The sequence below is a fragment of the Girardinichthys multiradiatus genome, chromosome 17 (genome assembly GCF_021462225.1).
Source record: "Girardinichthys multiradiatus isolate DD_20200921_A chromosome 17, DD_fGirMul_XY1, whole genome shotgun sequence".
NCBI lineage: Eukaryota > Metazoa > Chordata > Actinopteri > Cyprinodontiformes > Goodeidae > Girardinichthys > Girardinichthys multiradiatus.
In genome coordinates, this window is record NC_061809.1 from 27,281,169 (window position 1) to 27,294,342 (window position 13,174).

A 13,174-nucleotide genomic window follows, 5' to 3' on the forward strand; every position below is an offset into this window, starting at 1 on the left:
CTATCCTTTTCAGCTTTTGGGTGCTACGTGTTGCAGGCTTTCTACAGTTCTTGCCATTCTAACAATTGTGCACCTCCAGGTGACAAACCTGCTCACATTTACCCACTGACCCAAACACACAGACACACAACTAATCCAAATGGTTGAAGGTCATACAAACATAGGTTACTATTATATCAAGGTTGCCTGCCTGTTTTAAAGCTGGATCCAGTCTTAATTTTATAAAGTCAATCATGCAATCAGGGTTTTGTCTTGTGAATTCGTTTTAGTAGAGATAATTTGCCCTGCCACATGAAGGCAACCAGCTCCTCTGTATGGTATTCCTGAAATTCCTCTTAGCCCTGATGTAAATAACAGAGATGCACAGGGAAATTGGCTGGTGAACAAAACCAGGAGAAATTGGTGGTGTTTTGTTAGATTGGTAAAGGAGTGAAGTGATCCAGACTTAAGTTCCAGATATAGGGAAGACTGAGCATTTTGTACACCTTTGCTTTTGGACATGGAAATGAAGATAAATATAATGAGCTACAGGCTCAAACTTTTAAACAATAAATGACCCAGCTCTCTGTTGTGTAGTTGAAGTTTTCCTCAGTTTGCAGCACATTTAGGTTGTTTGTTTGCTGGTCCACCTGCTTGTTTTGTCCATCAGTGACTCACCTGAGTCCTGGCTTGAATTCAGCAGCTCCAGCCTGCATCGCTTTGACCTCTAGTCTGTTTGTAACCTTCACAAAGTGCTGACTCCAGCTGTGGCACAGAGTTTTAGTCTGTCAGCTGCTGCCTAGATGATGATCCCCGATGATGATCAGGAACTTTTTTACACATGCTGACGGTCCTTATCAGGTGTGTCCGACCTGTTTTATGATCAGCTTCTATAAAAACCGGGTTGAACTGTCAGACATGAGTCTGTGCAGCAGCTGTTTTCACATTAGGAAACAGGAAAACGGTTCCCTCACGTTTTTCCAGCTGATTTTAAAAAAACAGCTCCGTGCCTGGAAGTTCATAATTTGATAGAACAGGGATATTTCCTGTCTTGTTGCATTGTGGGAAATGTTGGAAAGATGTTTGTTTTTAAGCATGGCCCAATTAGAGAGCAGAAATGAAGAAAAGTTGGATTGAGCTGCTTGGATTCCCTTTGTGTGCTGAGCCACTTTCTGTTAGATTTTTCACAGCAGATCCCAGCATTTAAAGCTTTTTTTTAAATCTTCTGCCTCTTCCTACTGTGGCCATTTCTTGATTTTATAATGAATCTTTGTTGTTTCTTGAGCTGTGTTTCCATTTATTTGTGTTTTTCCAAGTATGACAGCATTTTAAACATTGAAGAACTTGACATAGATGTATTTGCTGATGTCCTCCTCAGTAAAAATATGTTTAAAAAGCCTTGAAATAAATCGTTTATCACAGAAGCAAGGTATCTCACTCACCTGTTAATTTCAGTCCTTTCTTTCACTGGAGAAAAAAATGATTTTAGCAAAACCACCAGTACCACAGTAGGATTTGGATTTTAGGACTGAGATGGGAGAAGGTAGAATTTGTCAATTTGTTCAGATGTTTTTTGGATCATTATCCTGCTGAAAGTCACCAAAAATGTCCCATTTTCAGCTTTCTGGCAGAGGACACAGGGTTTCTATTGTTATGCACTGTAAAAAGGTTCCCAGGGCCTTTGGAAGAGAAACAGACACACAGCATCACAGATCCTACGCCGTGCTTAAGAGTGGACATGATGTGCGTTTTCCACAAATGCTTCCTTTGATCCCCAGCAAACCCACCTGTTGTTTGTTTGTGGAAGCTACAAGAAGAAAACTGACTTAGACATATGAGTCAAACAACTTTTTTAAACCATCACAAGTCATCAGATTTGTTTCAGACGGACGCTTTGTACCCTCAATCTCCACAGAAGTCTGAATACTTGAAGACATCCAACTGTGTCGCTGCCTACATTGATCCATGTTGGACAATGTGCCCACGGCATGATGACGTGTGGTTACCACCCGAACCGGCCAGAGTGACGACAGCTGCAGAGTTCTGCTTTGCAACGTAAAAACCAAACTGCTGGAGGTCGGCCCTCTTTTCCTTATTCTATCAAATTCTGACTGAAAACGTTTTATTGGGAGTCTAGTGGATGGACCAAGACGAAGTATTGTGAAATGTGGAAGTGGAGAAAAAATGGTTTTCTGCTAATAAAAATCCCAAAAGTGTAGCATGCTTTTATTTTTACCCCCTTTTTTTTGAGATACCTCGGAATAAAATAATATCCATATCTGAATATAAATCCAGCAGTTCTGTTTCTGACCTCAGAGGTTTGTTAGAGAACATTACAGAACAACAAGCATCATGAAGACCAAGGAACACAACAGGCAGGTCAGGAAGAAAGTTGTGGAGAAGGTAAAAGTAGGGTTAGATTCTAAAACAAGATCCCAACATCTCACAGGCTCCGTTCAGTCCATCATTGTAACATGGAAGGAGGATGGACCAACTGCAGACCAACCAAGACATGGACATCCACCTAAACTGACAGCAAGGAGAGCATTAATCAGAGAATCTGACCTGAGATTATCTTTACAGTGGGGAGGAAGGTAAGGGAGTTAAAACCCATGCACTCAGGAAAGTGCGGCGGAGGATCTGTGATGCTGTGGGCCTGTTACTCTTCCAAAGAGCCTGGGAACCTTGTTAGACTGCATGACATCGTGAACTCATCTGTGGTATAAATCCGGTGGCCTCTGCCACAACATTGAAAATGGATCATCTCAGCAACATAACATCTGGCCGTCTCAGTCCCCAGATCCAAATCCTGTAGGAAACCAATGGTTCTGATCTTAAGAGAACATCAACTAGAACTAGAAGACAAAATGCTCTCCTGGTGGAAAAAGTGGGTTGTTTAAAATATAAGCAACAGAGGTACCAATAATGATAGGACTGATGATTTTGTTAAAAATCACTTAATACAGTATTTTCCTCTCCACTGAATAAATGGTCTCCAATGTTGGATTTTTCTTTTGTGAAGAGATTCTGCTGCTGTTATAAAAGATTTGTGTATTTTAAGGTTTTTAAGCATCTTTTCCAGAGGTGCCAATAAATCTGTTTCCTCCGGTCATCAAATTTAACTACATTTAATAATAAGGATAGATTTTTCCACCTCCCATCCAGTAACCCTCCGACACTGTGTGAACATCCATATATCTGCTAAAAGTCAACTCAGTAAATCTGTATTGTTATCATCCTGCAGTGACATTTGTCTCCAGGTGATAACACCTGATCAGTTTATCGGATAAATCTTCCTTAAAGGTTGAACAGAGGCTTATCTGTGAGATTAACTCCCTCTTTGGCTGTCATCCAACAGAAGCAGTATCAGCTCTGCAGGAGATTTTACAGAGTCTGTCCTGAGAGACATTAAAACTTCCTCCTGAATGTCTGCACAGGATTATAAATCTGTGTGAGACTGACAGCAGCTCAGATCAAATCTGCAGTCACATCTTAGAGTCCGGAGCGTTTTCTAAGGTAATCCTTACAGCCATTAACAATAGGTGGAACTGAAACACCTGCAGTCTGGGTTTCCTCGCCTATTGCTGCTCATCTATACATCTGGATGAAGCTGGGATTACATCTCAGATCTAAAGTTGTGAATTTCACCTGCAGCTTTTTAATGTGACTGCATTGTTCCGATGGTTTCCTTTTCTTTACCATTTGCCCAACGTTTGTGGCTGATAGCTGGCAGCTTTCACGTGGTGAGGCTAATTTCAGCATGTGCAACAGGTGTAATAATATGCTCTATTATTATCTTTTTCATAGAAAGACAGGCCTGGAAATTAAAGGGCCTCAAACATCTGTGGAGGTTCTGTATGATTCTTAGTTTCTTAAACTTTTTAACAAAAGCAACAATAGTTTTTCTCCAAAATGCTGTATGTGAAGGGGGTCTGGTAACCACAGTCACTGGTTTACAGTATGGGAGTGCTTCAAGTTTAGTGGTGATAAATGGGATGTTTAGATGTTCTGTCAGATTTCATTGAGAACCACAGCAAGATAAGCGAAATGCATGATGAGCAGCTGAAGAGACGACACCCAGAGGCTCCTGATGAGGCAAAGAACCTTTGGATGTTCTTTAATCTGCTGAAAACACTGCTTTGTTTTCCCACACAATGAATGCTGGAGAAACATTTTACATGAAGGTTGGATCAATTAGCTCTCTGCCTGAGTGTGTTAACTTGCAGGCTCTGTGCAGCCAACCAAAACAGTTTAACTTCATACTGTTTAAATGACTTTATATCAGGGCATTTTGGTTTTTATGACAAATAAATGTGGAAATCACACAGTACCTAATTTAATGATGACATACAGTAATGCTCTTTATATGGCTTTTGTGTGGAAGTTGTTGAGTTGTGAAGTGGAAGGAAGTGGTTTTTCAAATTTTGTTTTTAGCTAATGAAAAACTGAAAGTGTGATGCTCATTTGTATTCATTAAAAAAAACTGAGAAAGCTGAAGCTGAGTGAGCAGTCCTGAGTTTGAAATCCAATATGGCCGCTTGTTTGTAGAATGTAGTGAAAGTTGCAGATAAAAACTATTAGCTCTGCTGACAGTGTTGTGAAATATCTATTCGTGAACATTTACATTTACTGTCTGAATGCATAAAATGCAGGAAAACACAACTAGTGTGGCTAACACTAGTCAGCATCACAAGCTTCCCTCAAATTTGTGTTCAGCGCCCCCGACAGGGAGCTGGTGTCACAGCAACGGCAGAAATATGTTCTTTTTTCCAGGTATCCCCAAAGTTTAGGAATTATGAAACCGTATTGTTCTGGAATTGGTCCTAAAACTTTACTATGTCGTTTTTTGAGAGAATAATTAAAACTTACTTTATATTTTTCTTTTTAAATGTACTTTCTCCTGGTATAATTGCTACTGATCTCCACATTTCTTATTTCGAGCTCACACTGAGACCCTCACAGTTCTCACTCATTTTTAATGAGGGGAAAAATATCTCCTTTTTCTTCTGAAACACTGAGCTTCCGTTACAGTGGAAAAGCCAATTTTCACCTTTGCACCTTCTTCTTTTTTTATCTTCGCTTCCTCTTTAATCAGATCTCGTCCCTGAAAGAAACACTTTGTCATTCCGTGTTGATGTCTGCTTGTCACTTGGAACGACCTTACTACTAAAAACAGACACATTTTTGTAAAAATGTTTCATAAGTCACGATCTCGAGTAAGTCTTCAGCTGCTAAACGCTCCACCTTCTTCTCCTGCTTCCTTTCCTGGGTCTAAAGCAGGAACAAGTCATTTTGTTGGTTGAATTCTGCCAAATCAAACAACCTCTGCAGGCGCATGAGTATGAGCTCCATGTGTGGACCTATTCTGCAGATTACTAATCAGGATATTTACAGCTGCAGCTTGAATTTTTTCTTTCATCACACTCAGATTGCAGCTTTTTTCTCATATTTATCAGTTAGTCAAACCACCGTTGGGAGATGTCAGATATGTTTCGTAATGTAATTAATGCAGCTTCCCTTCCGTCTCTTTTACTTTCATCAGATTTGTGGAAGAATGTTTTTCTTTCTGTTTCAGCAGGAAATCCAGATTTACTCTTATAGTAGAATGGGTAGGCGTTGGTTATAAATGGACATAAAGTTATGAGGGGATTTTGTTTATGTTGAATTGAAAAAGTGTACACACCCTTGTTAAAATGGTATTTTTTGTGTTGTAAAATAATTAGCCGGGTTTTCCTCACATTTCCTGATTTGTAGTCTTTAGTTGAAGCCAGTTAGCAGAGAACTTAGAAAGGATTAGCCTGATCCTACTGAGCAAAGGTATCAGTCAGGAAAATAATAAAAAAATATCCACAGTATTTCATTGATTCAAACAATCTGAGTAAACACAAAAAAGTATTTTAAAATGATGTTTTCGCACTTATGAAGGTAGAAAATAAATTCAATCCAACCTGGCTCCATGTGAAGAAGTAATTACTCTCTAAACCTAATAGCTGGTTGTTCCAACCATGTCAGCAACAGTTGCCACCAAGTGTTTCTGGTAACTAGTAATGTTCTAACATCATTGTGGGGGAAATCTGACCCACTCTGCTTTGCAGAATTGTTTGAAATCTGCCTCATTGAAGATTTTCCCCGAAATGAATGTTCTTGTTAAGGTCACAGCATCTCGATATAAGACCAGACTTTGACTAGGACAATCCAAACTCTTTTTGATTTATTTATTTATTTGTGAGCAATGCGACGATGGACTTGCTGGGGTGCTTCAGATGATTGTCCTGCTGCAAGTTATCTCGCAGCTATGGTCCGGAACTGATGACTGGATGAATGCATTGAATGAAAAATTGACCTAATCACATTTAATCTATAAAACAATGAATTAAAAACTTACTCAGGTTACATTTGTCTGATATTATAGAAAAAGAGAAACAAAGAGAAAGGCAGAGAGAAACTTTTTTCACTGCACTGTAGAAACTGAAAACTAAATTTAGACTTGATAAACCTGTTTAACTGCAAGTGAGTTTGTCTCCATCAGGATGAGAAAATGTTTGTGTTCACCTTGTCTTCCAGTTTAGTAGTGATAGAAGCATCTGGATATCAAACCCTCACTGGCTTTAGGAAAACATCAGGATTTGGAGTCCAGCAATAGTTTCAATTATTATTAATTTTCTGCTCAGTTGTTCAGAAACACCAATTTAAAAACAGTATAAAATCCTACTAAACTTTACAGCTTCACATTATATCAAACTGGGATCATCCCAACATCAATGTGTGTGGTAATGCAATCACAAACGGCTGCTTGGATGCAATATTTAGTAGGTTTTTGTATTTTAGGCACCATGCATTCACATTCTGGGTGAAAATGAAAATGATGCAAATAAAACTGATAAACCTTCTCTCCCATAGAGCCTTCTGTCTCATGTTCTTCTTCTTATTCCTTTCTCCATCTCTCCTCAGCCTAATGCTTTGTCTCATGCAGATATTTGTGGAGTTGTGTAGAAAACATCGTAGATCCGTGTTGTGGAGATGAGGAGCTTCTCTGGCAGGCTGTTAAAATGACTCATGTGTTTAATTTGAACCCAGAATGGGTTCTGCTCTGATGTTAGCAGTCATCCTGTCAGAGAACGGCCTCCTTTTATTAAAGCAAAACCCAAACAGGAAGCTGGAATGTCTTATCTCTGTTGTTTTCAGACTTACTGGCTGTTCCAAAGCATCCCTACGCAGCCATGGAGAACTGGGGGCTCAGTGTCTTCGTGGAGCAGAAGATCCTGCTGGATGCCGAGGTGTCCTCGTTGCCCTATCAGATGGAGCTCACCATGGTGGTCGTCCATGAGATCTGCCACCAGGTAGGAAAAGGTTTGCTGGTGTCCAGGGTGGGGTTGGTGGAGTCTTCTGTAAGACATGTTTTTGTCCTAATTATGTGTCCTTCAGACATTGGTGACTTTAATTATGCCAAAATCTTTTACGCCAGAAAATCAGTTTATTAGATGTTTATCCCTCACATTTATAACAAAACTGCCCTGAATTTCTGCTTATTTTCATTAAATGTCTTCCATGTTTAATTGAACCTTGTACTGGACCAAGTTGGTTCTGACATGAATAGTGGCTATAAAGGATGTCTCTGTAAGTAAAGTGACTTGGCCATTTTAGGACCCACCAAATCAATCCCAGGGAATAAAAAGTAATGAGTGACCTTGCATGTTATTGGAGGTGAAGTCAAGGCGTGATCTTGCAGGTGATTGGAGCTGTGATTAAGGCGTGACCTTACTCCTGAATCTGATTGAACACTTCATTATGATTCCTACACCTTCCATTCCCATTTCATTCCCATAGGAACTTCAGCTTTGTTCTCTGCTTTCATGGGTCTAAGATGATTGCTGTAATTGGGTATAATCTCATGATTTTAGCTTTAGTTTTCTTGTCAGAGAAAATATGAAGATCCAATCAGCAGAACATGTTATCTGGAATCACTCTTTACCTTGAAAAACACTATCCACTGCTGAAGTGGGGCACGAACACCACATTTTATCTAGTAAGTGGTGAAAAGACAGTTAAACGGATGAAAGCTGAGTTTAAACACTTCAATGTATTCTGGAAATGTTTCCACAGTTTTAAAAACATCCAGTTTTGGTTCTGGTGTTGTTCCTAAGCTTTATTAAAGTGTCTGCAGCTCATCAGCTGCTGGGTTTGATGAAGAACCTCCACATCAGTCTGCAACTGGTGTTGAAGGCCCAGCGTTAAACGGAGGTCATCCGTTGAAACCGGCTCACTTTCATCTGGATTCAACCCGGTCTAACGTCTCCTCATTAGTCTGGGAGGCCGGTCTCATGTGGTACTTTGTTTTTTTTTGTCACACAAGCCACAGTTTTAGGGTGACATCACATCACGGTTGCCGTGGTGAAGAGAAAGGCAGATGATTCTGACACTCTGAGGTGGTGTGGATTAGGAAACTGGTCGGTAATTGGACAAACCTTCAGTCTGGATGCACATTCTGACATATCAGTTATGTGTCTGGATTTTTAATCTAGATACAGATTTCAAGATCAATTTCGAGTCTTTACAGTATTTTCCTCATTAACCCAGTTTCATGATTTCCTTCCAATCAACCCGACTTTCTGGTAATCTTTTAAATTGATTTGGATCAATAGTTCTGCAAACGTTCTGAGGGTCTTAGAGATTTTTATTGGATCTGCTTGTTATTAGAAAATATTTAGGATTTTAGCACTCTAGGGTTAAAGGTTAGATAAAGGGAGGCTGCATCTAATTGATGTTTTCTTGGTTTCATTGGAGCATCAAGTCTAAAAATATTTGAAAATGTGATTGAATGCAAATATTGTGTGCTGTCATCACCTTTATCATTATTGCAATAAACACCATAAAATACAGTGTTAAAGTTTCATAGACCATCCCTAGTTAGCTTACTCCAAACCTGGCCGTGATGTTTGGTTGATGCGGTCTACAACAGCTTAGCCTCAACACGTTACCTTGGCTTGGTTGGTTTGGATTGGATCAGTTATTCTCTGAACTCCCAGCTTTCAGGAAATGAGTCCTTGGCAGTTTAGCAGACAGAGTCGGGCTGATATCCACCTTACTTTCAGCTCTGACTTGTTATTCCAGGTATTGTAGGAGTGTTGTTGCAGCTCTATAAAAAGCAAAGCGTGTCCTTGTTCAGATTGAGATGGAAGGTGTGATGCTTTCTCTCAGTCGTCCTTTACAATCAGCCTGAACATCTTGTTTTCCTCTTGAACAGCTGGTCTGATGGGTGGTTTGCTGTTGCTGAAGGTGCTCTCTGAGCAGATTGGCTCCATAAAGGGGAGGGTCCTCTGCTGCTAACAGATGTCCTCTTGGTCTGTGTTTTGTTACAAAACCACACAGAGATGAATCATCTGATGAAGTGAAGCCTCTGCTGCAGGCCATCTCCACTGTGATCATTATGTTCTCAGCTCAGACGAAGCGGTTCTTCCTCTAAAGTCTCACAACTGAGATCCTGAGAGTCTTCAGATGTTGGCTGCTTAAACTGCGCGTTTACGGTGCATTTCAGTATATCTAGATTATCTAAATATCAAAACATCTCCAACATGATTTAAATGTTATTAATTCTCAAATGTCTGCACAGCCATATTAAAAACTGCCTAAACAATAACGTGAACCATTTTCAGGAGCTCCGTCCGTCCGTCCCTCCATCCGTCCGTCTGTCCGTCCGTCCATCCATCCATCCATCCCATGTTTTTGCCATTTGTCTAATCATATTATTGATTAATAAAATCTCTCATTTCAAGGGTTTTAACAACATAGTGAGAATCCTTCTGTGTTTTATTTTAACAAATACGGTGTCAGGATATTTAATAATCTGTTAACATTGTGGAATAATTCTGTCGAGGTGTGACTAGTCCCTATATTGTGTTTTTTATGCTTCTGAAATGCTAAATTGATTCTACTGCTAAAAAACACAGAAACTGCTTCTTTTTGTGATTTCATAAATGGAATAAAGGTTTTATAAGGATGTTTATAATGCAGAATGTTTATGAACCGTACATAACTATCTTTAAACCAGTGGGGGGCGCTGTGATGCTGCCTCCATCACAATTGCAGGAAAAAAGATTAGAACATTAAACATAAAAAGTAATTATTACATCTACTCGTTTACTCTCTGCGCCCGTGTGAATTAGAGTCAGACAACAATGATGAGGCAGGAGACAATGGCAACAGCAAAATAAAACTAATTTATTTACAAAATAATAATTTCATGAGGCTTTCAGCGGAGAATGAAAAGTGGATAAAGGAATATGGACCGGACTGACCAGACCTAAAAATCCAGCAGCAGGTAAGTGACAGTGGAGTAGTTTATTGTTGTGTTGTAATCCTCGACCTCTCTGGTTTAAACCATGACTTTGGAAAAATGACCTGTGAACCTCGCTAAGAAACCCAACCTGAATGCGTCAGTAAGTCTGCTGCTGCTTGGGATGCAAGAGGAGGCGCAGCCTACGTTTCTCTTCATGAAGGAAACTTTACACATGGAGCCTTTCAGAGGTGCTTCATCAGCGGCTGATGTTAGTGACGTACTGCAGCCGACCCAAATCCCTTCACTGTGGATGCTGTAAGGACTCCAGGACAGCTGCCCGGGACAGATATGTTCTCATGTTGGGGACCATCGTAGTTTCCCCTTGATAAAGAAGGATTTCTATCCAAACCTGAAGAAAAGCGGTTCTGTTGCTTGTGCTTCAAATCAGATTATCTGCCTGACGCTGCAGGTTTGTCTCAGGTAAACTGATCCGTTCAGTGGATGGAAGAGCTTTTCTCTGCCGTGTTTCTGCAGGAATATCCAACCTGATCCACCTTTACTTCTTTAGCTGTATTTTGCTCTGCCATTTATGCAAGAGATGTTTTGATAACTTCTGTTCATTTGGAACTTACAAATACATATTTTTCATGAAATCAGATGGAAAGTCCAGCTTAGATCTTTCTCCTTATAACCTCCTGAACTCATTCGTTTACAGGTTTCCTCTTTATCATCATTAGGAAAAGATCTGGTAGATGTAAATAGCGACACAATGTGTTTGTCTTCTTCGGGAGAGCTGAAAACACTTTAATCACTGAGCCTGGACATAAAAATATTCCTTCAACCCAGGAAGATGATCCTCTGGGAAACGGAGTGAACAGGACATGAGTCAGAACAACTTTGAATCCGGCACAAATGAGCTTTGTGTGTTTGTGGATTTGTTTCAAAGCTCCTCAGGCTGCAGCCCAGACAATGATGCTGTTTCTACAGCAAGACATCAAAAAACACAACTACAGGCAAACATGATGAAGCAGAAGGAAATACCAAGGTTCTGGTCAGAAACCAGAAGGAAAGGTAGTGTGAGGAATAAAGACAGATGAAGAATGACTAGGAGGAGGAGGGAGGGAAAAAGGCGTGAAACAGAAGGAATGGAAATGACTTCTGTTGGCGCTGAGAGAAGACGGAGAACAGAGCTGTGAAAATGGACAGAACTCTCTGCCTTGTTCAATTTTCCTGTTGTGCTTCACAAACATCCAGCGTTTACTCACTAAACCCACAGTGGCACACGGATCCACACAAGCTGTATTCACACCCCTGAAACGTTTCGTCAAGTTACCACAAACTTTGACTGGGATTTTATGTGAGACCAACACACAGTGGAGCATAAATAGGAACTGGAAGCAAATACTAGTTGCCTTTTTAAAAAATGTTTTACAAATGAAAATCTGAAAAGTGCAGCCTGCATTTATCCTCAGCCCCCCTGAGTCAATACTTTGCAGAACCATTTTTAACTCCAGTTCCAACTGCAGGACCTGGGGGGTTTGTCTCCAGCAGCTTGGATCAACTTATTTTTGCTGAGCTCAAGCTCAGTCCGATTGGATGGAGAGCCTCTATGAACATCAAATCTCAAGTCTTGCCACAAGTTCAATTAGATTTAGATCTGGACTTTGACTAGGCTATTCAAACACACAAATATGCTGTGATCTATCCCATTCCATTGCTTCTCTGGATGCATGTTTAGGGTCATCGTCCTGCTAGAAGGTGAACCTCCACCGCAGTCTCAACTCTTCTGCAGCCACTAACAGGTCTCCTGGATTTAGCTCCATCCATCATCCCATCAACTGTGACCATCTTTTTTGGGTCAAATTCCAGTCATAAATATGTTGTACTTGAAAACCAGAGTGTGTAGCTGTGAATTAGATTGTGTAAAAAAAACGCAGGCAATTTCAGCTTTGTGCATGTGTAGATAAGAATGTGTGTGTGTAAAACAGATTTGTACTTGTAAAGAAAATGCCTCCATACAGCCAAACCCATCTGTTCTCTGATTGGATTGTTAAATTTGCGATTGAAATGACATTGACCAATCAGCTGAGAAAAAGAGACTCACATGTAAGTTAGGGAACTTGAGTTTTACATGAAGGTTTTAGCTTTGTATCTGTAAACAAACCTTCACAAAGAAAATCTGCAACTTGTGTAATTATCTTTTACAGGTATAAATCTGTTGTAACTACAGTCTTATCTACACATGCAAAAAGCTGAAATTTCCAGCGTTTTTCTTTTTTTTTTACAAATTTAACTCACAACTAGGCGGTCTAGTTTACAAGCACAAAATATTTATGACTGGAATTTGTGCCTATAGACATTCTTCTTGCCACTTGTCCATAAAGGTCACACTTGGGGAGTGTGGATCTGTGCAGCTCCTCCAGAGTTACCATGACCCTCCTGGCTGCTTCTCTGATTAATCCATTCCTTGCCCAGCCTGTCAGCTTAGGTGGACGTCCATGTTTTGGTCGGTCCGCAGCTAAATGTATAAATGCTCACCAAAGTTTTTTAGGTTTTCATTTGATATAAATTTAAATTTTTCCTTTCATGTCAGTTATGCAGCATTTCTGTTGGCCTATAATGTAAAAGCCCACTAAAAACGAGAAAGAACAATACGAGGGCTTTAACAGGTTTAACTGTGAATCTTTGCCACTAACCTCCTTCACATCATCTTGGTATTAAACATGAGGTGGGATCATCACTTTCCCTTCTGCTGCATCAGGAGGAAACATCCTTGTTCATCAGCTCTGGAAAAGTCAGAGTTTGTAAATTACACGACTCCTGTGAGGCAACAGAATCATGTAACACCAAGCTGTGTTGTTTTTCTGGACCCTGAGTGTTGCTTCAGTTTAGATTGATTTATAAGGATTTTTTGTGTCC

At 40.0% G+C, this 13,174-nt stretch overlaps 1 protein-coding gene across 7 annotated transcripts in view; it reads left to right on the plus strand.

Annotated features, from left to right (window-relative positions):
• The window catches only part of LOC124883040 (thyrotropin-releasing hormone-degrading ectoenzyme-like), a 344,041-nt gene that overhangs the window by 229,440 nt on the left and 101,427 nt on the right, over nucleotides 1–13,174 (plus strand). For all 7 annotated transcript variants that reach the window (XM_047389881.1, XM_047389880.1, XM_047389882.1 and 4 more), the window contains one exon: nucleotides 7,165–7,319. In XM_047389881.1, the coding sequence (XP_047245837.1) occupies nucleotides 7,165–7,319 (155 nt within the window). The remainder of the gene's footprint in view (nucleotides 1–7,164; nucleotides 7,320–13,174) is intronic.